The 24,883-nt window shown below is 52.7% G+C and overlaps 2 protein-coding genes across 2 annotated transcripts in view; both read right to left on the bottom strand.

The window, feature by feature from the left end:
• Window positions 1–641: 641 nt before the first annotated feature.
• CNNM3 (cyclin and CBS domain divalent metal cation transport mediator 3) lies at window positions 642–18,748 on the bottom strand. The gene is made up of 9 exons (XM_032397362.1): window positions 18,394–18,748; window positions 17,366–18,291; window positions 10,176–10,319; window positions 9,032–9,181; window positions 8,486–8,655; window positions 8,186–8,282; window positions 7,694–7,827; window positions 7,111–7,249; window positions 642–3,625 (listed from the first exon to the last, which is right to left on the bottom strand). The coding sequence occupies exons 1-9, from the start codon at window positions 18,720–18,722 to the stop codon at window positions 3,561–3,563; spliced, it is 2,154 nt and encodes a 717-aa protein (XP_032253253.1). The 5' UTR covers window positions 18,723–18,748; the 3' UTR covers window positions 642–3,560.
• Window positions 18,749–22,055: 3,307 nt separating this feature from the next.
• Window positions 22,056–24,883, bottom strand: part of CNNM4 (cyclin and CBS domain divalent metal cation transport mediator 4) — a 36,736-nt gene continuing 33,908 nt past the window's right edge. The window contains exon 7 of the mRNA XM_032397310.1: window positions 22,056–24,670. Coding sequence (XP_032253201.1) covers window positions 24,473–24,670 — 198 coding nt within the window. The 3' untranslated portion in view covers window positions 22,056–24,472. The remainder of the gene's footprint in view (window positions 24,671–24,883) is intronic.

Here is a 24,883-nt window from a genome sequence, read left to right as displayed (position 1 = left end):
CCAATTTCAAGACTTACTATAAAGCTATAGTAACTGGGGCACCTGGGTGGCTCAGTAGGTTAAGCGTCTGCCTTTGGCTCAGGTCATGATCCCGGAGTCTGGGGATCAAGCCCCACACTGGGCTCCCAGCTCAGCGGGGAGTCTGCTTCTCCCTCTCCCTCTGCTCCTTCCCCTGCTCATTCTCTCTCTCAAATAAAATCTTAAAAAAAAAAAAAAAAATTCAAGAGAGGAAAAAGCATTTTCGACAAATGGTGCTGGAGCAACTGGACATCTACAGGCTAAAAAACAGAAAACAAAAAACAAAAACCCTTGACCTAAATCTTATACAAAAGTTAACGCAAAATGGATCACATAGGTAAAGCATAAAACTATAGAAATTTTAGAAAAAAAAACCTAGGAGACAATCTTTGGGATCTAGGACTAGGTAAATAATTCTTTTTTTTTTTTTTTATTTGATAGAGACACAGCGAGAGAGGGAACACAATCAGGGGGAGTGGGAGAGAGAGAAGCAGGCTTCCCGCTGAGCGGGGAGCCCGATGTGGGGCTCGATCCCAGGACCCTGGGACCATGACCTGAGCCGAAGGCAGACGCTTAACGACTGAGCCACCCAGGCGCCCCTAGGTAAATAATTCTTACCCATGATACCAAAAGCACAATCCGTAAAAGAAAACTGGTAAACTGCACTTCATCAAAATTAACAACTTTTGCTCTACAAAGGATCCTGTTAAAAGGATGAAAAAATAAGCTAGAGACTGGGAGAAAATATTTGCAAACTAAAAACCCAACAAAGGACTACTATTTAGAATAAAGAACTCTCAAAACAACAGTAAAAGACCAAACAATCCAACTAGAAATGGGTGAAAAACAAGAACAGATACTGCACAAAAGCAGCACATGAAAAGCTATACAGCAGCCATTATGTTAATACAACTGGAAACCACAATGAGATCTCACTACACACCTACCAGAATGGCTGAAAATAAAAAATGGTGACACCACCAAATGCTGGCGAGGATTTGGAGAAACTGGATCACTCACACGTCGCGGGTGGGAACGTAAAATCGTACAGGTACTCTAAAGGCATGTGGCAGTTTCTTTAAAAAAACAAACCATGCAATGGCCACACAACCTTGCAACTGTATTACTGGACATTTACCTCAGAAAACCAACGTTAACACAAAAACCTGGAAGGAATGTTCATAGCAGCTTTATTTGGAATAGCCGAAAACTGGAAACCACCCAGATGTCCTTCATCGGGACAGTGAACGTACTGAGGAATACTACGCAGCAATCAAAAGGAATGAACTACTGACACACACAACAACCTGGATGCATCTCCGGAATATTCTGCTGAGTGAAAAAAGCCAATCCCAAATGGTCACGTACTGTATGACCCCACTTACACAACATTCTTGAAATGACAAAATCTTAGATCAGTGGTTGCCAGGGATTAGGGATGGAGGCCGAGGGGCTGGGGTGGCTCTAACAGGAGGTCCCCGTGGTGGTGGGACGGCTCTGTCGAGAGGGCAGTGGCAGCCACCCAGATCTACTTGGGAGGGCAGAGAATGATCACCCACATTGTGCCGGTGTCAGCTTCGTGGTTTTGATACTGTGTTCTAACTATGTACGAGTAACCACTGCGGAAAACTGGGTGAAGGGTCCCTCTAGCTTGCAACTTCCTATGGATCTGTAATCGTTTCAAAATAAAGACTTAGAAAAAAGCGGTAACTCTAAATGCAACTTGGTATCCAGAATTGGATCCTGCAACAGAAAAAGGACATTACTGGAGAAACCGTTAAGATCCAAATAAAGTCGGTAATTTACTTAACAGGTTTGTACCAATGTTAATTTTTTTAGTTCTGATAGATGTACCAGGTTATATGTAAGATGGTAACATTAGGGGAAGCTGGGTGAAGGGTATATGGATATAACCCTTCACTCTTACATAACTCTAAAATTGTTTAAGGGGCACCTGCCTGACTCAGTAGAGCATGCGACTCTTGATCTCAGGGTCGGGAGTTCAAGCCCCACGTTGGGTGTGGAGCTTACTTAAAAAAAAAAGAAAAAAAAATTTTTTTTTAATTAAAATTGTTTCAAAAAATAAAATCCTCATGCCCAGATCAATTAAATCAGGCTCCCCGGAAGAGGAGGCCCCAAGTATCAGGTATCAGTATTTTTCAATTTTCCAGGTGATTCTAACGTGCAGCCAAGGTTAAGAACCACTGTTCTGGAGAGAGATGATTGTAAAGTATGCTTCCCACCCGGGTTTGCTCTTAGAATTCCTTGAGAAGTTTCTAAGCAAGCATGCCATTGTTCTTTGGCCATCATCCCCACCGGTCCCAGATAAGGGACCCAAATTCCTTTGAGAAAGGTTCCAGAAATCCTCCTCCCTCCCTATCCAATCTGCAATCCTACGTCTCTGTGACGCCCCTGTTTCTGCACAGTTGAAGAACTGTAGAAGGTAAAAATGGGTAAGTCAGAAGAAAAACATAAATGCCTTCTTGTTCCCAATTCTCTAAAACCCCGTAGCTAAGAACAGCAAAAAAGCAAAGAGCTGAAATGTTTCAGAGATACAAGAAAAACTGACGGGTTTTGGTTTTTTTAAAGAAAGGGGATGAGGTTCTACCTGCTCCATAACCAACTCTTCCCTCCCCTGCCTCTCCCTGTGCGAATGACAGCCAGCCAGCTCTCCATGGAGGCCTAGGAAGAAGGTACAAAGTAGGTCTAACGGCTGGATCCTCTCCCTGGGATCCAGCAACTGAGAAAGGGTTAGGGGCAGCACACCCCTTCCTCCCACGGGTGACCTCTCTTCTTCAAACACACTAAGTGATGATACCATTAGAAGCACCTAGGCAAGACAGGCAGAGAAGCAGAAGGAGCAGGCCTCCTCAGTGCCACTGGGGGCCAGCTCTCTCGCGCAGGGCTCTGAGCACAGGGCTCAGAGAAGCAACCTCCACAGGAGGGAGCAGGACAGTGGCACATACCGGTGGGTCATCGAGTCTGAGGTCTGGCACATGGGGCAGGCTGGGGCGCGTGCTCTGAAACACGGCACTGTAAGGGAAGCCAAATCGTTCACTGTGGCTACGGCCAAGGATGTGAACCCCCCCAGCCCCAACTAGCGCTCCCGGTTTGCTCAAAGTGCCGCCAGCAGCAGCAGGTTGGCAAATTAAAAGCGAAGCGAGTACAGGTCACGGCCACGTAAAGGCAGTAATCGTGCACTCACATCATGGCTTGGCCCAAAGAGGTATAAATACACTGCACTGTCACAGGGAGAAGGCTGGGTCCTGGGGACCGCAGATGACAGTGTCTTTTCATTCCCTTCAGAAGCAGGCCTGGAGGGCTGTGCCCCAACTGACCCCCATTTCCTAAAGGAGGGCAGGACCTGCTGAAGGCTCCCGGCACTGAGGTCTGGTTCTGAGGACAGCCCAGGACCCACATCTATAAGGGCCATCTAAAACGTGGCCTGCAGGGGATGGGGACAGGCTGACAAGCTACTCCTTGGCTCTCCAGTTCCCCACGTGCTTGTCCATTCCCCAGAGCTGGGGCTGCCTGGCAAGCAGTTAAACCCCTGGGTTCCGCCCAGGGCTCTCCTCCGCTGGGAGGCCGGGTCTGCTGTGGTTGGGCCCTAGAGGAGAGAGGAAAAGGAGAGTTAGCATCAAAGCCGGTGAAGGAAGCAGGTCCCATCAAAGCCAAGTATCAAAGTCCTCTTTAGGACAGGACAGGGCTGGCAAGGCAGAGGGGCCTCAGGACACCTCAGCGTCAAGGCAGAGCCGGGAGTGGGCAGTCAGGAAAACGGTCAGGCTGACTCTGCCACCCAAGAGAAAACCACTGGGAGGAGGGCTGCGTCACTGAGAGGCAGGAAAGCAGGGCAGGGGGTTTCTGCTCACAGGAGGCCAAGGCCATAAGGCTGGGTGAGAGGAGCCTGCCTGGACACGAAAGCCCCTGCACCGGAAGGAAGCTTTAAGTTTCCACCACCGAGTGGGCTATTTCGTGACCCCGCCAGTCTTCCAGAATAATGAAATGAAAAGTGGCAACGAAGGACAGGAAGGGCCCCCTCACCACCCACCCCTGGAGAAACACCTCCCTGTCTGGGGGCGGCCGTGTCCAGGGCTCCTCCCGGCAGCTAGAGGGCTGGGGAAGGAAAGCAAAGAGAAAGTGAAAGGGAAGATATTTACCTTGGGTGTTTTCTGAAAACAAAAAATGCTCACTAGTCCACAGTCAATTATCAACTGCAGTTTCCAAATGTGCCAAAGAGGGAAAGGTCTACGGGGAAGGCTAGAGAGAGCAGAGGGGAGAGAGACAAGAGGAGACCAGCTGTGCAGCTGCGCCGGCAGGACCACTCGGCTTGGGCCACCCCGCGGGCGTGCTGTGGGGGGGGGGGGGGGAGGCGGGTGTGCCCCTGACTGCCCGCGGCTCAGAACCAGAGGGAGCAGGAAGCGCGGCGTCTGGAGTGCACTCTCCCTTAGAAATCAGCTCTGGGAACGGCCACTGTGCGGGGGTTAACCCGAGTTTGACATGACGGGCCTGGGGTCAGGAAACTTTCTGTAAAGGGCCAGTATTTTTAGGTTTTGCAGGTCATAGTCCCTGTGGCAACAGCTCAGCTCCACTGTCGCAGCCAAAGGCACTCACACACAATCCAGAAACAAGCAGGCAGGGTCCAATAGGACTTTATTTACCAGCCCAGCAGCCGGCCAGTCTGCCGGTCCTGCCTCAGGCAGTTACTAATTTCCCAAGCATCTCAATAAGGTGTTTTTCTGCCAGCGAATCCAGTGCCAAAGTCAATCAGGGGATGGTTCTGACCTGTGCTATTTAAGCAACGTCCCCGGCGACATCTCCACGTGTGCAGCTACACTAAGCTCTCTTGGGGGGCAGTGGAGGGCCACCTAGCAGAGATGAGCCGCAGTACGACCTCAGAGAGCTGAGGCAGGGAGCAGGAAGACAGCAGGCGAGCCTCACTGCGGACAAACATCCGGCCACGTTTCGGGGAAAACCCACATCATGGCAACAGAACGGGAGGGGAATCCACTACGATCAGCACGGTGGCGCCTCGGGTAGACCTCTCTGGCTACGACACTGCCCCGGCCCCCGCACAAAGCAGGTAAGCAGTCACTGAGGGGCAAAGGACCCACAGAGCCATGGCAGGTCACGGGCTTACCTGCTTTCTGAAAGCAGAGCGCTCCCATGAAATCTTTTGTAAGCCAGCGTGGCATAAAGCCAAGAAACAATTACCATTTCAAGAAGCAAAACCCCTCTTCAGAGTTCTTTCAGTTAGTGAAAACAGGCACGACCTAAGTCTTTTGTAAAAGCAAAGTGGCACGAAGCGAACTTTCAGGGGACACCTGTATTTCCTCAGAGGATGGCCCAATGAACGGCTGAAGCCCCAAAAGGACTTTAAAAAACTACGCATGTATAGGGTGCCTGGGTGGCTCAGATGGTTGAACGTCTGCCTTCGGCTCAGGTCATGATCTCGGAGTCCTGGGATCGAGCCCCGCATCGGGCTCCCTGCTCGGCGGGAAGCCTGCTTCTCCCTCTGCCTCTCTGTCTCTTATGAATAAATAAAATCTAAAAAAAACCCCCAAAAAACTCTGCATGTATAATAAAGAATGAAATGAAGGAAAAACCATGGTTCTTAGATTTAAGTCTATGCCTTGAATAGAACATGTGCCGTCTCAGTAAGCAGGTGAGGCCAGAAAAGGTTCACATTGAAAAAACCAACACCAAACGCTCACATTTTGAAAAAACAAAAACATACTGGCTTTTGAGACCCCAGTCTAAGGTGATGGTGTGAACAAGCGGCCTCTCACAAAAGAACAGAACATCACAGTGGGTAAATACAGAACCGCGACCAGCCCTAACAGGTAGAACACCACTTCTCAGTACACACACACCGAGGAAGGCCCGGAAGGCCCGGATCCAGGGCTGGAGCAGCACGCCTCACGCTGGGACCCCTTTTACCAACGCACAGAGATGGAGCGCCCAGGGGCTGAGCCACTCACAGGCCCAGGCCGGAGCTTTCTGTCCCTTGCACCTGCACATCACCTCTCAGAAAGTATCCATCATAAAAACACGTTCGTGTTCGCAAGCGCGGGTCTAAATAACCAGAACTGTTCCCTGTGGGACACCACTGCCCAGAGGCCAAGGGCATGCAGAGGCTCCAGGCCAGAGCGCCTCGGCCTCTCTCTGCTTCTGATTCTTCATCTGTAAAATGGGCCTAACGACTGCCACCTCTGAGAATGGAGACGTGTTCTTAGATGAGTGAGGATGAGCAAAGCTCCCAGCACAGTGCCAGGCAGAGCCAGTGTTCAGAGCGCTCGGTGTCCCCACCTCAGAGTGCCCAGGGCGTCCGGCAGCCTGCAGCTTCTGCCACGGCCTCGCTGGAAGCCCCGCCCACTCCCCCAGGACCACCCAGCCCCCGAGCGTATCTCTGACCCCAACACAGGAGCTCAATCAGAATGAAAGTACCTTCCTGAGTACCAAACCAAGAAAGTTCCCTAACTTTTTAGCACTCCCACCCAAAGCCCACTCTCCACAGTCTCCTTTTTATCTACAAGGCAGGGTTTGCTAGCCTACGCCCCATCTATTTCACCCAACGCGATCTTCCGGCGGCTCCCAGTGGGACCCTAGATGTGAGGGGCAGGACTTAAATATTAGCTTGACCTGACCAAACATCTCAACTGGTGCCCTTCTCAGCTCCTGGCATGGTGCCCACCAGCCAGCCACCTTCTGAGCTGGGCCCACTGGTGACTGGGTCTTCATTTTCCAGGTGACCTAACCCTAATCCTAACTGACCAAGAGTGTCTGGACTTGATCTTATTCCCATTTAGCAACTCTTCTCTAATGAAGGCAACCCATGCTGACAGGTCGTCCAGAGAAAATGCTGACCGCACGTACTTTGCACGCGACCTGGCCTGCAGCGCAATGTCATCGTAGCTAGTCAGACAGTGAAAAGAGGAAAAGGAAAGAATGGGCAGAAAAGGGGACAAGGGAAGAGGAATACAAGGCAGAGTGAGGGCAGAGAGAGTGAGTGTGTGTGGGAGCAGCAAGGACCAGCACAGGACGTGCACGCCCTCCGGGCTACCACACCGGGGAATGTGGCCCTGTGGGGCTCACCTGCTGCCGTGGCTGTCTTGTCACCGAGGAGCCTGGTCTGGCTGCCTGGGATGACCTGGAGGTCTGCGTTCTCCGGGGACTGTGGCAGGTTCTGGGCTCGAGTAGCCAGGAGTGCATTGAGGTACTGCAGCCGCGTGACCTGGAGGACAGAAAGCACCCCCAGGCAGGTGCCACTTGTGAAGCCAGACGGAGAAAGCAAGTTCCAAGAAGGTCGCACGTCTCCCTCCTGCCCACAACCACCAGAACTAGGTGGGAGAGTCACACTCAGCAGGACCAAGGAAAATGAAGAGCTTTAAGCCAGCTAAGGGCAGAGAAGAACAGTCAAGCAGTCTTTAAGATCTCAAAAGGAAACTGGGCGCACAGTCCCAGCGACGGGACTAGACTGCCAGCAGTCAGAGGGACCTGCAGGAGCCAAGGCCGTCTGTCCTTCAGAGCAATTAACACGGTCCTGTTCCAGCGAGTCTCAGAGAGACTCAAGAAGAATTTACTCTTAATCCATACAAACTTGCGGCCAGCTGGTTTAGCCCCTGGGGGACACAGAGCTGCCTAACAGCCAGCACCAATGAGCAGCCCAGACAGTCACCTTAATGAGCTGCAGGTCGGAGAGGGCCCTCACGGTGTAGTCAGGACAGTACGCACACAAGCGGGCACCATCGGCTGGCTCGGGCTGCAGGTCGTGGCGGATGGACTGGAGCGAGGACACCGGGGACTGGTGAACTATCAGAAGGAACAATCAGTGACGTCTCTGGTGGGGACAACTGCACCGCCTCAGAGATCCACCCCACAGACCACTCTATGATGTGACCACAGCTACGAACGGAGAAGAACGGCAAGCACACTTCCTCGCGGGAAAGGCTTGGCGGGGGCAGGAGCGAGCAACAGCGACGAGCCCCAGAGAAACGCTGCCCCTCCCTCGACACAGCCCAGAGAAGAGAAAAGCCAGCCCCTCTTCAAGTGGAGCACCCGACAGGACGCGTGGGCTCTGGAGGAAGGGGAGGCCAGACCCTGGGCCCCGGAGAGCCGCACAACCAGCAGCTGAGCCCAGCCTTCCGCTCCAGGAGGGGCTGGCGCTTACCTGAGGATGGTGCTGTCAGGGCAGACACTCCATAGTAGGTGAAGGCCCCATTCTCAAACTTCAGGCCCTCTTTCCCGATCTCCACCTCAACCCTGCCCTGGGAGGTGGAGGGAGAGGGAGGGAGGAGGGGCAGGGAGAGAAAGAGATGTGGACAGATTACCTTCCCCGCCAGACGAGAGCACAAGGAGAAAGCACCAACCCCAATTATTGAGGGGGCGTGGATGTGCATGATCCTCCCTCTCTCAGGCCCTTCCCTCCTTTCTGAGCAAGTGGGAGGCTCCAGCCCGGGCTCCCGGTTACCTGCAGGATGAGAATGAAATAGTCCACCGGCTGGCTGCGCTGGTACAGATAATGGTGTGCAGCCAGACGGTTGCTCTCGTCAAACCTCACTTCCTGGTTGACGCTGGGATGCTTCAGCAGGTGCAGCAGGACCTTCTCGGAGATTCGCAGGGGGCTGAATACATCCACCTCTGCCCCGTGGTGGGAAAAAGGGACAGTGTCCACCGGGCCCAGAGTGGCCTGCACGACCACACCGCCTCCTGCTGCCCCCCGAGCCAAGTCACCTCCCCAACACGAGGGAACTGGGCAGGCCGCACCCCCCCCCCGAGGCCCCCCCGCCGTGGCTCGCCAGAGGTGGCGCCTGCCTGGCTGCAGCTCTCAGCCGTTGGCAGAGAGGAGCCGTCCCTCAGGGGCCCTGAAGTGCTGACAGGGCTGGAGAGAAGCGCCGAAGGGCTCCTGGGTACGCTCCTCCTTCCCGGGACTGAGGGCACTCGGGTGTCTGCCCTGGGGGCCTCTTGACCCACCGGACGGTGGGCCAGAGAGCAAAGGCCCACCCTTCACCCTCACCTCGGGACAGGAAGCGCTGGGTGGCCAAGAGCAGCTGAGGCGAGATTTTCACTTTATGTTCATCGTCAGACACCTTGAACAGGGAGAATTCCTCCTTCGGCCTGAGGGGGGCACTCAGAGGAGCAGGCTTCTTCCGCACGGCGGCATCTCCTAGGATGGCGAGAAGGCCCACTGAGGCAACAGCAGTCCTCCAGTCAGTACGAGCAAACCGCGGCCCACTGCGCAGCCTGGGGGCTCTCAGGTGGGGGAGGCGGCATCAGAGCCCCGGGGACACAGCCCTGTTGGGGCCTGGTGGCCGCTCCCCACACACAGCACACCTGGCAGGGCGGAGGGGGCAGGCCGGCACTCCAGCCATGTCCTGAGGAAGTACGGTCAGGGCCTGCTCCTGTCCTCGGAGCTGGAAAGGCAGAATACTGACAGGACGGTCAGAGACCCCTCACCAGAAAGCACGTCTGCAGATTACGGGCACGACACGGCAGCAGCTAACCTGATGTCCCCATGCCTATGGCAGCCTGAGGAACCAAACTAAAGAGGCTGCATTTTGGGGACAGACGGGGGGGCAAAGCGATTCACTTGATAGCAAATGGAGCTGGGGGGGCTCAGTGTCCCAAGCGTGCACGTGAGGCCCCGGGCCATCAGGTCCAGGCTCTGTGTCTGCCCTGCAGACCTCAGCCATCTTCCTAAGAGCCAGACACCCCTAAGGCATGATCACGGGCCCCCGGATCTTTGGTTTTGGAAAGACCCTCTCCGCAGTAAAGAACGGGATTCTCTGAGGAGAGGCTTCTGTAACGTAGAAAAGAGCCCGAGAAAGCCAAAGGGCCATGGAAGACGGGAGCCTGGGAAAGGCCCCTGAAGGGCAGAGCCCCCATCTGTGCCGGAGAAACCAAACTGCTGCTGCAGCCAGAGCCCCAGGCAGGCAGTGGGGCTGCAAAGGCCCCGCCGGGCCACCGCGGCGTCGCATCCACGCACAGCCGCGGGCCCTCCTGGCCCGCTCCCCCGCGGCCCCAGCTAGCCAACAGCTCTGACTGGAGATCCAGCCTCGTCTCAGCAACACGGAGACCCGCTGTCCTCTGAGGCACACCACACATCTCAGGAGGCTTGAGAGACCAGCTGAGATGGAACGCTGCCAGGAGTCAAGACTCACGGTAGTCCTCAGACTCGTCCAGGATCTCAGACTTGATGATCTCCTCAATGACGTCCTCCAGGGTGACCAGGCCCAGCACCTCGTAGAAGGGGTCACCTTCACCCTCGTTGTTCACCTTCTGCACGATGGCCAGGTGGGACTTCCCTGGGGGAGGGGACGCTCAGGTTACATCCCATTTGAGGTGACGTCTGTGTTCCCACAACATACCAGGCACCAGTGAGACTCTTCCTAAGTTCTTACTTAAGGCTCTCAACACGCTCGTGAGGACGAGCCTCCCTTTACACACGAGGTCCCTAAATCTCAGGCACTACGGTCAGCCGCACAAGGCCACCCAGGCAGGGGCAGAGCGGAGTCAGCCTCGGGTCTACAGGAACGTGGTTTAGATAAGGCTGCATCAGACCGGGACAGATGCTAGGGCTGCACACACAAGGGCACCAACTCCAGAAGCACGTTCTCCCCAGGGACAGTCTACATGGGGGAGCGCAGAAGGGCCACCCAGTGACTCTCCTGGGGAAGCATCCCCATTCTGAAAGCTGTCCTTTATTTCCAGAAGCCAAGGTCTATGCAAGTCATCCAGGGGGAAGATGATAAACGGTGAGTGGCCAGTCAGAGCCCAGACTGTGCGGGAGGAAGGGCAGCAGCCTGGAACTGTTCACCTTCCCCTCCTTCAGCTGAGCTTCCTATTGGTTTGTTTGTCTAATAAAGAAATGGAAGCTTGAACAAAGCCCAAGCCTCAGAGTGCTGGGGACTGTTGGGAAAACTTCAAGAACTGACTCTGCTTTTCATCTATGAAACTTTATGAAACCTGTCCAAAAGAAACAGAACGCAAACCATATATGTAATTTTAAATTTCTGAGTAGCCACATTAAGAAAAAAAACACACGTGAAATTAAGTGGTAACATATTGTAATTAACACAATATAGCCCTCAGTATCACTTTAACATGCAATCAACATAAAAATATTAAAACAGGGGCACCTGGGTGGCTTAGTCGTTAAGCATCCAACTCTTTTTTTTTTTTTTTTTTTAAGATTTTATTTATTTATTTGACAGAGAGAGACAGTGAGAGAGGGAACACAAGCAGGCAGAGTGGGAGAGGGAGAAGCAGGCTCCCCGCTGAACAGAGAGCCCGATGCGGGGCTCGATCCCAGGAGCCTGGGATCATGACCTGAGCCGAAGGCAGACTAAGCATCCAACTCTTGATTTCGGCTCAGGTTATGATCTCAGGGTCGCAAGATCGAGCCCCACATCAGGCTCCGCACTCAGTGTGGAGTCTGCTTGAGATTCTCTCTCCCTCTACCCCTCCCCCTCCAGCACTCACTCACTCTCTCAAATAAATAAATAAAATTAAAAAAAAAATAAAAAAATATTAAAACAGGAGCACCTGGCTGGCTCAGTCGGTAAAGCATGGGACTCTTGATCTTGGGGTTGTAAGTTCAAGCCCCATGTTGGATGTAGAGATTACTTAAAAATAAAATCTTAAAAAAAATTATTAAAAAAATTTTTAAATTAAAACATATTTTCCTTTTTTGTACTGTCTGTGAAGTCTGGTGTGTGTGAGGCACTTCCAGCACATCTCAGTTCAGCCCAGCTGTCTTTCGACCACATGTGGGCACTGGCTGCTGGACGGGGTTGTGCAGGTCTAGGATATGAACTCAGAGAAACTCATCTCAGCCATGCCCTTCATTACTAGTGAAAAAAGTTTTGGGTAAAAGCAAGCCTGGATCCATGTAAGGGGGTATTTGCTTCAAGAATCTTTTGGTAAAGCAAAAAGTCAAGTTCACTTCTTTGTGTCAATCATACTTCACATACCTTGGGTTTAGTTACAGCGTAGTGAACTTGAGTTCAGAAACACACTCTCTCAAAGTCTATCTGGCATGCTCTGCCTCCTCATTCTTTCAGCATCCATGCCCCCCCCACCCCCCTCCCGCATCAGGTGCAGGAAGACCTCTGCTCCAAATTTATTTTATTTTTTTTTAAGATTTTATTTATTCATTTGAGAAACAGAGAGAGACAGTATGAGCAGGGGGAGAGGCACAGGGAGAGGGAGAAGCAGGCTCCCCGCTGAGCAGGGAGCCCGATGTGGGGCTCGATCCCAGGACCCTGGGATCATGACCTAAGCCGAAGGCAGATGCTTAATCGACTGAGCCACCCAGGTGCCCCTGCTCCAAATTTAGATAAAAAGAAAATGTCCAGTCAACCAAAAGCTATTATTATTAGTAGACCACTGGCCAAATGATCAAGAAAGGAATGAGGCAGGGGCACCTGGCTGGCTCAGTCGGTGGAGCATACAACTCTTGATCTCAGGGTTGTGAGTTCGAGCCCCATGTTGGGTGTAGGGATGACTTAAAAATAAAATCTTTAAACAAAAAAAGGGAATGAGGCTGTAGAAAAGAAAAAGAAAACATTTACTATATTTCATCAAATTGAAGATGCCATCAATTGTGAGACACATCCTGATTGCAAAGATGTTGAAATACAAAAAACAATGCACCTATGAACTGAAGGAATGCGGCACGTACTGCTTACTGTGTGCTGGCCACTAATGCTGTATTCATTTATTAAGTTACTGGGAACAGAGGATTATTCCCATTTACAGTCTGCAGAGAAAACAGGCTCAAAGAGCTTCAGTGACTCACCCAAGTGCAAAACCGAGATGTGAACCCAGGCAGCTAGCTTCTTAATCTGTTCTTTTTTCCTTTCCTTTTTCTTTTTTTTAAGATTTTATTTATTTGACAGAGAGAGAGAGAGAGAGACCATGAGCGGGGGAGCAAGGGGAGAGGGAGAAGCAGACTCCCCGTGGAGCAGGGAGCCCGATGCAGGACTCGATCCCAGGACCCCGGGATCATGACCTGAGCCGAAGGCAGACGTTAATCGACTGAGCCATGCAGGCACCCCTGAATCCATTCTCTTAACCACCATACTCATCTCGTTTTCACTGGAGAACAAGAGACCAAATCTTAGGAGACCCTCCCCTCTGGGTGAGTTACACTGGGCCAACGTACTGTCTCCAGCACAGGGGTCCTTCTAAAGAAAACAAAGTATTGTTCTTCAGGATGCTCTAATATCTTCAGACAAAAATTACAGGCAGGGATGACTACACTGTCTTCCCCCTTTCCAGGAGAGAAAGGCCAGGGGTCCCCGAGAACTACCTGCTCATTCCTGCTGAGACAGAAGTACTGAATGAGGAATAGCAGCATTTCCAGATGCTGCCCACCCCTGGGTATCTGTGCTGGGAATGGCTCACACCAGCAAACGGGCATCATTTCTATGAGGGCCATGCCGACCCCGCCACATGATACTAACCTGTCAGACCAGATGAGGAAGGCCGAAGCTCGACATACAATTCTGGTCAGATTCTAGGAACCAAAGCCCAGGTTCTAGATGACCATGTAAGAGCAGAGAGAACCCATTTCAGCTGCATTCTTCCAGAATGCCAGCCCCTTAGGTAGGTTACCCTTAGAATGGACTAGCCTCTCCCTTGCTTTCAAACTTTTGTAAAACAGGCACAAGTTTCTCAGTGACCCGCCACATGGCATGACTGGATAACAAACAGACGAAAGCAGAGCCCCTGAAAGATCCCCCGACACAGTGGCCATGGGATTTCATCTCAAGACAGAATGTCTGAGGGGTCCAGACGGCAACCACGAAAAAGCAGTAGGGGTACACAGAGAACAGGCAGCTGGAGGGATTAAAGTTTATTTCTCATCTGATAGGACAAAATGCTCTGAAAACACACAGGCCCCTGGCTGGCTGACTAGAAACACTAACAGGCCCCAGGACAAGTGCCTACAGGTTCTCCCTGAGCAAAAAGCCTCAGGTAAGGGGCAGATGACGCATTTACCAGAATCAACCAAAAAGCCCTGAAAAAGCTCTACAGGGTTTTCATTTTAGTTAGCAGGCTCGAATGTACTCATAAATTATATGGATGCTAGAGAACTCTTCCATAATGCCTAATTTCTAGGATATTTGTAAAAATGCAGATGGAGTTTAAATTCCTCTGCCTTCATTTTATTTTTTTTAGATTTATTTATTAAAAAGAGTGAGTGAGAGAGAGCACAAGCAGGGGGAGGGGCAGAGGGAGAGGGAGAAGCAGACTCCCCACTGAGCAGGGAGCCTGATGCAGGGCTCGATCCCAGGGCCCCAAGATCCTGACCTAAGCAGAAGGCTTACTCACTGACTGAGCCACCCAGGCGCCCCCCCGCCCAACTTCCTTTATTTTTTAAAGCAACTGTCAGAACATATCCTAGGAGAAAAGTGCTAGGCTAACATTCCTCACAGCAGGTCTGACTCTTTTTAGAATCCTGGGGATCCTTTGGCTTCTGACAATGAGCCAGAACTCGGTTGGTTTAAAGCAGAGATTGTGAAAAGCATGCATCCTAATTCCTCCTTTGGTTGACTGTCCTTGAATATTCTCACTGGGGGACTGACAAAGATGGTGGGATTAATAGCTTTAAAGAAAATACACTTTACTGCAGGTCCAGAGTACACTCTCTTCCTGGTAATGTTTGCCCAAAATACTCAGTATCATCTTAAGTCTGCACACTAACTAAGGAGCGCCTCACCAGAAAAGGTGCCTCTCCCAGACTATAAAGTTCCAAAACAGTGCCCTGAGGGATGAAAGGAACAGGGCCTGGAATGGTAGCTGCCAAGATGCCAAGGACTCCAGCTTCAGGAAATTCAGAGGGCACCACCACCTCACACACTTGGCAGAGAGACGGGAAGGGAATTGATTTCTAAAACCTCAGGCGCCATAAAGGCTGCAATATGCCCTTTGTTCATAAGCAGAATGAAGAAAGGGGTTAGGCTAAAAATGGATCTTAATGAGGAAAAACAGATATCTGCCAAAGGAGTGCACTGCAAAAAGCAGCAGAGAAAGGCTCCAGGAGTCAGAGGAAAGACGAAGCCAATTTGCCCCTGAGAATGGCCCTCACTTGTCAGGGGAGGAGGAAGGCGAGGACAACTGAGGAGTTCCCCATTCAACCTCCGGGTTCCCCAGAGCTGCTCCAAGGCCAACCCACCATCCCAGAACAGGAGCAGCCTAGACTGTGGGCCTTCTCTCCTGACTGGCTCCTTTCTGTCAACATTTCAACCCAAAGCCACTCAACTTGCCCGTCTTCAACTGAAGAGCAGAGGGCCCCCTCCCGTGCCAGCCCTCTCCCAGCCACTGCTCTGGCTTCTGCCCTGCAGCCATACCTCATGGCAGGCCCATCTACCTCAGCTGTCACGTCCCATTCATTCCCCATCACCCACGCTGGAGCACCAAATCTGCTCTTGCAGAGGTCACGAGTATCCTGGTTGTTGGATCCAAATGACATGATGCTGGCCTCTCCTGATCATTCGCCTTCCCTCGGTAAGTGGTCTCTTCTAGGGCATTCTGAACTTCTGGGTCTCCTCAGCAGCTCTCCTCTGCTACCCTCCATCCCTCATATGCTTGTGCCCTCAGGGGTTTAGGCTTTCTGTGCCACACCTACGGCTGGAGCAACCACTTCTTTACCAACAACCAAATCTTTATCTCCTGCTTGGGTCTTTAACTCGTATTTCTCATCAACTGGTTGAGTCGGCCTCTTGGGCCACTGCACAGACATTCCAGTGTCCAGAACAAACTCACCTGTGCCACCCCCCCCACCCCACCCCCACCACGATGACCTCCCTTCTCTGTAAGTGCTCTGCCTCAGGGAAGGGCAAGAGCATCCCGAAGCCAGAAACCCAGGCCTCACCCTTAGCTCCTCAGCTAACCACAAAGCCCCCTCAATTCCACCTCCCGATGCCCTTCTGGATCTCCTCTCCAGGCCCGCTGCCCACCTTTATTCAGCTACCACCGTTTCTTAGCTGGACCCCCTACCCACTGGTCTCCATACCAGTCAGGGCTCAAAGTCAACGCCCCGGAGATCAAGTCCAGCCTTCCCAGGGTCTCAAGCTGGGAGGTGGCGGGGGCAGGATGGAACCCTCCTTGGCGCACTCCAGGCCACCAGAACCTCCACTGCCTCGAAAACTACAGAGGCCCAGATGGAGTACTCACCAGCAGAGGTCTGGCCCCCACCCCAGGCTCCCCTCCCCTGAGGGGGGCTGCATAGCCACTTTCTTGGGGAAACAGCCAAGAGCACCCAAGAGATGCTCTAGCAGAGCAGTCAAAGCTGCACAGCAAAGTCTCCCACCCAATCCTCAGGTACAGTAAGGACAGTAACTGCCTAACTATTCAACACCCAAGCCACGACTAATTACTCAACATCCATGCGGCCTGGGGCCAGGACACTTCACAGCTGCCAGGAAGATCGGGGGCTCCGCTCTCTTCCCAGCCTCACATTATGCAGCCTTTCGGGTCAAGCCCATCCAGAGTCCTGGGGTGTCCCCCATGCTCTTCCTGCAGGAATTCAGGGGTGAGAAGCATGGCTGGCGGACAAGGAGCAGCCAAGTTCTGGGGAGCACACCCAAGCCTGACAATGAGAGGACTGCAGAGGAACCCACACCTTCACACTTGGAGGCTGGGCTCCATTTTTACCTGCAACCTTGGAGTTGCTCAGATAAACCAAGGTGAAAGAAGAGGGTGAACTGTGGAGTTAAGGGAGACCCTGACAGACCTTATTCATGATCAGAAAAGGGGAAGTTAAAAAAAAAAAAAAAGACAAGACAAAAGGGAGACTAAATCAGTATCCATAAAGTTGCTTCTGATGAAATCAAAGTGCAAGTGTCTCCCACACCTGCAGAATATCAGGTATCATTCCTTCTTCTGTTATCAGCATGGCAGCAGCCCATGAAAGACCTTAACAATGATCCCTTGAAACCTCACAGGCCCTGCTAATTTGATGATATGTGTGCAGGTGAAAGCGACCAGATGTCTGAAGACTATCCTCTTTTCTGTTCTTCTAGTTTCTATTTAAGAATTTAGACCTGTTACAAAGCCAAAGCCCACAAAAATGAAGGAAAAAGCTGGTGGATTAGAGTCAAGTGGACATAGCTCCCCAAATTAGGCCTACCAGGAAAAAGGGGATTTTGCTTTCCACAGCGCTCTGAACGACAGCCTTTGAATATTTCAAAAGGTCACTGAGAGCTGTGAGGCCATCATCTAAAAGGGTACTCGGAGAGACCTCCGTAAGGATGGGACCCTTTCCTCAAGGCTTCCATAAACCCCCACCCTTTTTCCAGCGGAGAGCGCTGGCATTCGTGTCCCCTCGCCGATGTCCCGTTACCTCGTTTGAACTCCTCCAGGACAGCGTCCAGCTTGGTGTCGTTGAAGACGAAGTGGAGCGGATGGTTGTAGAAGCGGGTGATGGTGCTGAGCGGCGTGCAGTCTTCGGGATCCACGAAGGCCAAGTCCTTGAGGTAGAGCATGTCCACGATGTTGGAGCGCTCCTCCTCGTACACTGGGATGCGCGTGTGGCCGCTCTGCATGATGCTGGCCAGGACGCCGAAGTCCAGCACGGCGCTGGCATCCAGCATGAAGCAGTCCTCGAGCGGCGTGAGCACGTCCTCCACGGTCCGGCAGCGCAGCACGCCCTTGCTGAGATCGCTGTAGGGGTCGCCGCCACCGCGGGCCAGCTCTAGCACGCGCTCGCGCAGCCGCCCGGGCCGCGCCGCCAGCTCCAGCAACTGGCCCACGGGCAGCGCCACCGGCAGGGTCAGCAGCACGGCCAGGCGGCTGAGCAGCAGCGCGCGCGGCGCCAGCGCCAACGCCCAGCGCCCGCTCACGGCAGCCGGCACCACCTCGCCCACCAGGAACACGAGGCCCGCGCTGCCCAGCACGGCGGGCACGGCGCGCTGGCCGGCCGCGCGGTACAGCAGCACCGCCAGCGCCGCCTGCGCCAGGCTGGCCAGTAGCAACAGCGCGCCCAGAGCGCAGCCGGCCCAGCGCCGCGCGGGCTCTAGGCGCCGCGCCGCCGCGCGCTCGGCCTCCGAGCCGCTCTCGCGCAGCACCTGCACCTCGGCGGGCGCCAGCGCCAGCGCGCTCAGCTGCAGGCCCCGCGCCAGCGCAGCCAGCGCCAGCAGCCCCGCCGCCCCCAGGCCCAGCGCCCAGGGCGGCGCCGCCTCCTCGGCTGCCGAGCCGCCTGGCTCCACGCGCAAGGCCAGCAGCGCCGAACGCGGGCGCACGGCCTCGGCGCGCAGGCGCAGCAGCGCGCTCCACTCGCCCGCTGGGGCCGCCGCCTCCCGGGCCGCCGAGCCGTCCGGCTCCCCGCGCACGGCCAGCAGCGCCGAGTGCGGGCGCGCGGCCTCGGCGCGCAGGCGCAGCAATGCGCGCCACTCGCCTGTGGGGGCCGCCGCCTCCTCGGGAGACGCGGCCGGCCCGCCCTCGGGGCAGCCCGCCCCCTCGGGGGCCACCCAGGACCAGGAGCTGTTGGCCAAGCCGGAGCCGAAGAGGCGCAGGCGGAAGGTGGCCTCCGGTGCGGCCCGCACCTCTCCTCCGCGCTCCCACCCCGCGTTCACGGCTCCGTCCTCCTCCAGACAGACGCCCAACACTCGCGGGCCCGACGCCGCCTCTCCGGCGGCGTTTCCCAGGCACAGCGCGGCGAGCAACCAGCCTAGACGACCCGCCGCCGCTGCCGCCGCCATCGCCTGCTGCCCCCTCTCGGCCTCCCGCGCAGCCTACCCCTCCGCCTCCCCTGGACCAATCGTCTCTAGCCTTGGCGCCTCCTCCGCCAATAAGCAGCGGACGAGGGCGGGCCCCAGGGTCGGACTAGGCTGCGCCGGGGAGTAAACAAGCGGCGGCGCGATCCCGGGGCGGGCCGGGGGCGTGGGGCTTTCGGCCCTGCGGGGCTCGGCCGTGACTCCCAGGGCGAGAGGTGGCCAGCGCCCGGACGCGCGGAGCGGCGAGCTGGGCGTCCGGTTCCCACAGGCCGTGCCGGCACGCCCGGATGCCGCACTTGTGCTCTGGGAAGTCCCTGATTCGGGGCGCGGAGCGGAGCGGCTTGCAGGCAGAGATTTCAAGTGTGTGGCAGATGTACCGTTTCTTTGGAAAGGGCCCCGTGAACCACTGGCCTAGGGGCAAGGAGAGCTGAAAGAACCGGTGACCGGACGTTGGGAAGCTCAAGTTTCTTGGAGATTGTGCCCGACTGTGCTATAGGTCTGGGGACGTGAGACACAGCCCTTTGCCTTCAAGGAACTTGCATTCCTGCCAGGGAGAACGATGGTAATTATGTAAACACACGAAATCACTACCTCATTGGACCCTCAGAGCTACTTTTACAGGAGAAAAGTGAAGCATGACTTAGCACGGATGCAGGATTCCAACACGACCTGCCTGGTCATCTTCCCAGCCACGTTAGCAGAGGGCAGCTCTGTCAGAAATTACTGTTACCTGGTCACGCCACTTCTGGCAGATAATCCTTGGGAAAATACTTCCTCAGGAACAACAAGAACTATTCAAGAGGATCCTTACTAGAGAGTTATTTAGAAGACAAGACCGGCCCGGGAGGCGGTCTTGACAGGATGGAATGTTTTTCACCCATTGTGTATGATCTCTATATGATTGGAAGGAAACAAACTTAACAAGGCATTTTCTACAGGGATCCAGATTGTTTTTGTATTTTCTTTACGTTTTTATGTATTTTCAAATTTCCTAACAAAAGTAGACTTTTGATAAGGGTGCTCATATTCATGTCATTTAAAATCTTCATAAAGAGTCTACGGAAATACATTTGCTAGGTCATGAAAATAATAAGAAAAAGTATAGGCACTGTGGCCACAATTAAGTAAAATGTGTGGAACGCAATGTGCAAAAATGAGCAAATCCGTGGCAAATGACCAAAAGAAAAAATACTTTGTGGAAAAACTCTTCAAAGGATGCTAAGAATGTCTCTTCAACATTGTAAATTCAGCGCTGTGACTAGGCCAACCACGTCTCCATGTTTTCAGTTTTTATTATATAGAGGGTGCTACGCCTCACTTGCAGATTACAGAATAAGCCACCAGCAGAAGCAATAATGACACTACTGAGCCTTTCCACTGGATCAGCATGCCTCCTTTGAAGAAAAAAAAAAACTATGGATTCAGCCCCTTTAGTTCACTCTTCTGTCTCCAAGTCCAGATAAAATGCTGACATTGAAATAGAATGGATGACATCCTTGAAAGTTATATGCCTGGAAAAGTTATTAATTAGCAAAGAACAGTTCCAGAGCAAAGACAGGAAAAACTCCGTATGGATCTGGTCTCAGGTGCCCTTGGAAAACAACCAGTAATCCATATTTTGGAGAAAATCTTCGGGTAGGACAACTGGATCGCACTTGGAAACACAAATGGTCATTTAAACTGTGGATACCCAAAGACAGAAAGAATCCAGTAGGGCAAAGCTGCTCAAGGAGTGATTTTCTGTTAACAATAGAGGCCTCAACAGTACTTCTCCAGCTTCTTTCTTCATTGGCTCTGCACCATTCTTTAACCCCATCCCCTGGGTTGTCATTGCGTCAATGGAGACACATGCCACTTGACCTTCAGGTCCCTCATTGACCCTCCCTTGGAGATTTTCCTTACTGCTCATTTGGTTCAAGACATTTCCATGTTTCACCTAAATACTTATTCTTGAGTTTTAAACTCATAACTATTGTGACTTCACTGGCTAATTTTTGCTTATTTCTCAAGTCTGCAAGTGTCACTTACTCCAGCTGGTCTTCCTCGACCATCTTGACTAGGTTGGGTCAAGGTTATGGGAGCTATGTGCTCTTCCCTAATAGCATCCAGTATTCACCTTCTTTTAAGACCCGTTCATTCATTCATTCAACAAGTATTTCCTGCAATGTACCAGGTACCATTCTAGTGCTGGGACTATGCAGGAATGAGAAAGGCCCTGCCCTGCCAGAGCTTAGGTTCTAGCGTGGGAACAACAGACAATATACAAATCCTCATTTTAATATCTGGCAATAAGCGCTATGGAGAAAAACAAAGCAAGATAAGGAAATGGATAGAGGGATTGGGGCCATGCTGTTTTAGATGCGCTGACCAGGGAAGTCTTCTCCAAGGAGGTGACATTTGAATGGAAGCTTAGATGAAGTGAGGGGGTGAGCCTCACGAAAACTTGAGAGAAGTGTTCCATGTGGAGGAGAAAGAAAATCAAAAGGTCATGGTGTGACTGTCTCCCTCAGAGACTCTTCCTCACTACACTCACTGAGGGGTTGACGGCACCTGGCATGTAGCAGGGGCTTACCCATGTGTGGAACATACAGTCAGATGAAATTTATTCTCGTGTCCACCTGCTTTTGCATCTGTTATTTTATCTACAATGTCCTTTTTTCTCCCTAAGTGCATCCCTTTTTTTAAACATTAGCCCCAATTTGTCTGCTTTGGTAAGCCTGGCTTGCTTGGGCCCCTGGCCCCAGCACACTCCGTTACACACCGTAGCCACAGTACCTATGGGCACTGCACGAGTCCGCACACAGAAACCTCAGGAGTGGACGCAGTGAGGTGACTCTCAGGTAGGCTCTTCAGAGGTTGAGCTGTCCAATTTTGAGACCACCACCAGCTCATGAGCAAGGACAAAGAGGCAGCTGCATGTTATGAAGCAAGGCGATCATCCTGTTGGATCAGGCTCCTTTCTCCTTCAGCCCCCAGGGGGGAGAGGAGAGGCTATCTGTCCCCTCTAACTGCCCCGTCTGGTACCTGCAGGCAGAAGACTATGGTGTCCATTTTTACAAATTCCTAAGTGTGGCAGCTGAGCACACTTGCCCCATCCATCTCACAGCAGCTGCTACTCTCTAGCTCCTGGGACAACAGCCTTGATTATATATATTTTGTAAATTTCATTTCTGCTTCCTTTTTACTGTTAAAACAGTCCCAGAATACTTGCCCCTTGCCCTGTCATAGGTGACAGCCAACCACAGCCACCATCTCTACGACAGGTACTGAATACTGACAGAATTCAAACAGGCAAATTGTACACTCACCAAGACTTCCTATTTCATTTTTTATTACCAATCAAAAATAAATTCCATATATTGTTTAGCAAATATTATCATTGTCTTGTGACAAAAGACACAAGAGTCATAACAACAAAACTCCCCGAGAGTCAAACTCATAACAATGCCAAAATAAATCACAAAAATATACAAATTAAAATCTTATGCAAAATAAATACGAGTTATTCGCTACGGTGGCTGTGACTTGCCTACTCATTTGGAGGCCATTTGCGACAGTCTCCCTTACATGGGAAGATACGCAGGGGTGCACCAGTTCCAGGGTACGGCTCGGCCCAGGAACCAGAGGTTGGAATAGGAAGTGAAAAATTGCACTGGGAGGAGGAAGTCATCGGACCAGTAATATTTGGAGATAATTATGACCCTCTGCAAGAAGTGATTATAAGTGGGGAAAGGGAGGACCATCTGTTGGTGGTAACCGTGTGTGCAAAGAGGTAGCTGTGGAAGTGTGTGCACCTGCTCCTCTTACTTCACACACTCACTTGGTTCAGGCCAATGTGGTTTGCCCCACCCGGCACTCAGGTCTCTCAGGAACACAGCTTTGCAAGCTCCCATGTGGACTCGGAAAGCAAGCTGCTCCTGTAGAAAACTGAGGGGTTTCCCCCCACAGGGAATAAAGGTCTGGCGGGTTTTTTTCCTCATGACTGAGAACCCATGGGTGTCCCCACCTTCTCTCCAGACTTCGAGGAATAAATTCTGTGACTAGGGGAGACTTCAGAACCGGCCAGGGGCAAGTATACTTGGTGCAGACACTTCCTGGTCCCAAAAGCTAGGATTCTCCAGGCGCCTGAAGAACAGAGCACTTGGGGTGACAGAAGTCACTGGCTGAGGAAAGGGTCAATAACTACTACTTAGGTGGAAGGTGTACAGAGTCTCCCCTACCTGATCTTGGGCCCCCAGCAACCTTTCCACCCGACAAAAGGGCCAACATGGACCTTCGTCCCACAGCGTCCCCAACAGTGGCAAGCCTGGGGCTCTGTAGCAGGGCCTCATTCAGCCCCAGGGAAAAGGCACTGGGGCAGAATTTCACGTGGGGGGCGGGGGAGCTCTCAGGATCCAGTACCACTAGCTTCAGCAAAGGCCAGGATGACAGCTCAGGCTAGGATTACAAAGATGGGGGAAACAGGGCTGCCAGTTGTGTGCCTTTTAGGTGGAAACATCCTTTCCTGGGTTTTTTAGGCGTGTGAACAAGGTTGGGTAAGCCTCAGCCACAGAGGAAAGGGCATGAAGAACCTGCTTAGGTTGGCTTCCTATGTGTCCTGCTGTCCTCAATCCCCAAGAGGCAGTGGGCTTTGGGATGAGAAGTAGGGAGTCTGGAAAGAGGGGCTTCATGGGTCAGTGACTGACACTTGACTTTCACTGCGGGGTGGGAAAGGGGATGATCTTAATTGCTACCAACACAGATGCCCGTGACCGGATTCCCTCCTGGAACTGAAAGGAGTATCTCAGACAAGTCACCCGTAATGTAGATGTTCTCCCACCTAAGGGGAAACCTTTGGTAAAAGTAAGGGCAGGGCCTGGGGAGCAGGGGTAAGCAACCTTAAAAGTGTCAGACCCTGCTTAACACTCTGAGTCAAACCAGTAGAGACAAGGGTGAGAGTCCTCAGCCTAGCCCAACTCACCAGGAGAGCCCATCAGCGGAGTCCTAGGAAATTCCAGGATCCAGCGGTTGACAGGAGTAGGTGTGCTCCTCTCTGTAGCTGGGAGTACCATGTCCCTCATCACAGTTACCCAGAATCCCTCGGCCTCAGCGACGTCAGACAAGCCTCAGTGCATGTGTCCAGGCAGTTGTTCTCAGCGCTATTTGGTTCTTTGCTTCCTGGAAGGAACTGTCTTCCTCCCAAGAGAAAACCTTCCTCCAGCGGGCCTCTGGGATACCATCTCTGGAGGAGGACGAGGAGGAGGAGGAGGAAGAGGAGGAGTGGGCTCCCTGAATCAGGGACATAAGCCAGAAGGTCATGGCTGGGAGCAGATTATGGCTATTGCTTCCCGGGGTGAGAAACTCTACCCCTTTTCATTAAAAGTTTTTGTGGAAAAAACTTTTTTTTGTTGTTTTAAATAAAGTTCCTTAACCCTGTCTTCCCTTCCCCATTCCTTTCTCCAAACAATATTTAAAAAGAGGAGCAGTGAGCCTAGTTCAGAAATTCTCTCAGTAAAAAACAGCCTTGCTCATGGTAGCTGGCCCACTGCCCTGCCAGTCCAGGGCTGGGCAGCTGCTAATTTGGAGCTATTCAGAGGTCCCTGTCAGAGGCCAAAACTCCCCACACTCTGGGGGCCATCTGGCTGCTCAGTTAGACAGGCTATCTGTACCCCTTCTGGCCTAAAAGGCTCCCTATCGTCATGTGGGCCCACTGGGGAGACCCCCGCGGGGGTGGCGGGGGACCCCGGGCCCTCCTGTCAGATGGCACTCTCATGGGAAGCTTTGTGCAGCAAAGAGTTGCGCTCATTGAGAAGAGTTGTGGTCTCATCTACCACGGGCAGCTCGGACTTCCCGGCTAAGTTCTCCGTGCAGATGGTGCAGCCATCCAGGGGAAACTGAGGGCAGTTCTCCATGCGTGAGGCCAGGAGCCCATTCTGGTACTGTTGCCGAGTGATCTGCAGGAGGAAGGGATGAGGTTCACAGAGAGTCGGGACTGAGAGGCAAACCTTCCAAGACCCAGGGAAACAGTGCTAGCCAGGGTTGGGGCTGGGGGTCCAGAAGAGAGGACTTAACCAGCTGGAGAGAGTGAGGAGCACGAATAAGGAGGACACACATCTCGGGTCCGGGCCCTCTGTGCTGTGTGTGGTGGATGAAAAAGAAAGAAGCTG

This window comes from Phoca vitulina, unplaced genomic scaffold (assembly GCF_004348235.1).
Source record: "Phoca vitulina isolate PV1807 unplaced genomic scaffold, GSC_HSeal_1.0 scaffold98, whole genome shotgun sequence".
In the NCBI taxonomy this organism is placed as follows: domain Eukaryota; kingdom Metazoa; phylum Chordata; class Mammalia; order Carnivora; family Phocidae; genus Phoca; species Phoca vitulina.
The sequence above is the reverse complement of the archived record's forward strand: the minus strand, read 5'-3'. Positions and strand labels throughout refer to the sequence as shown.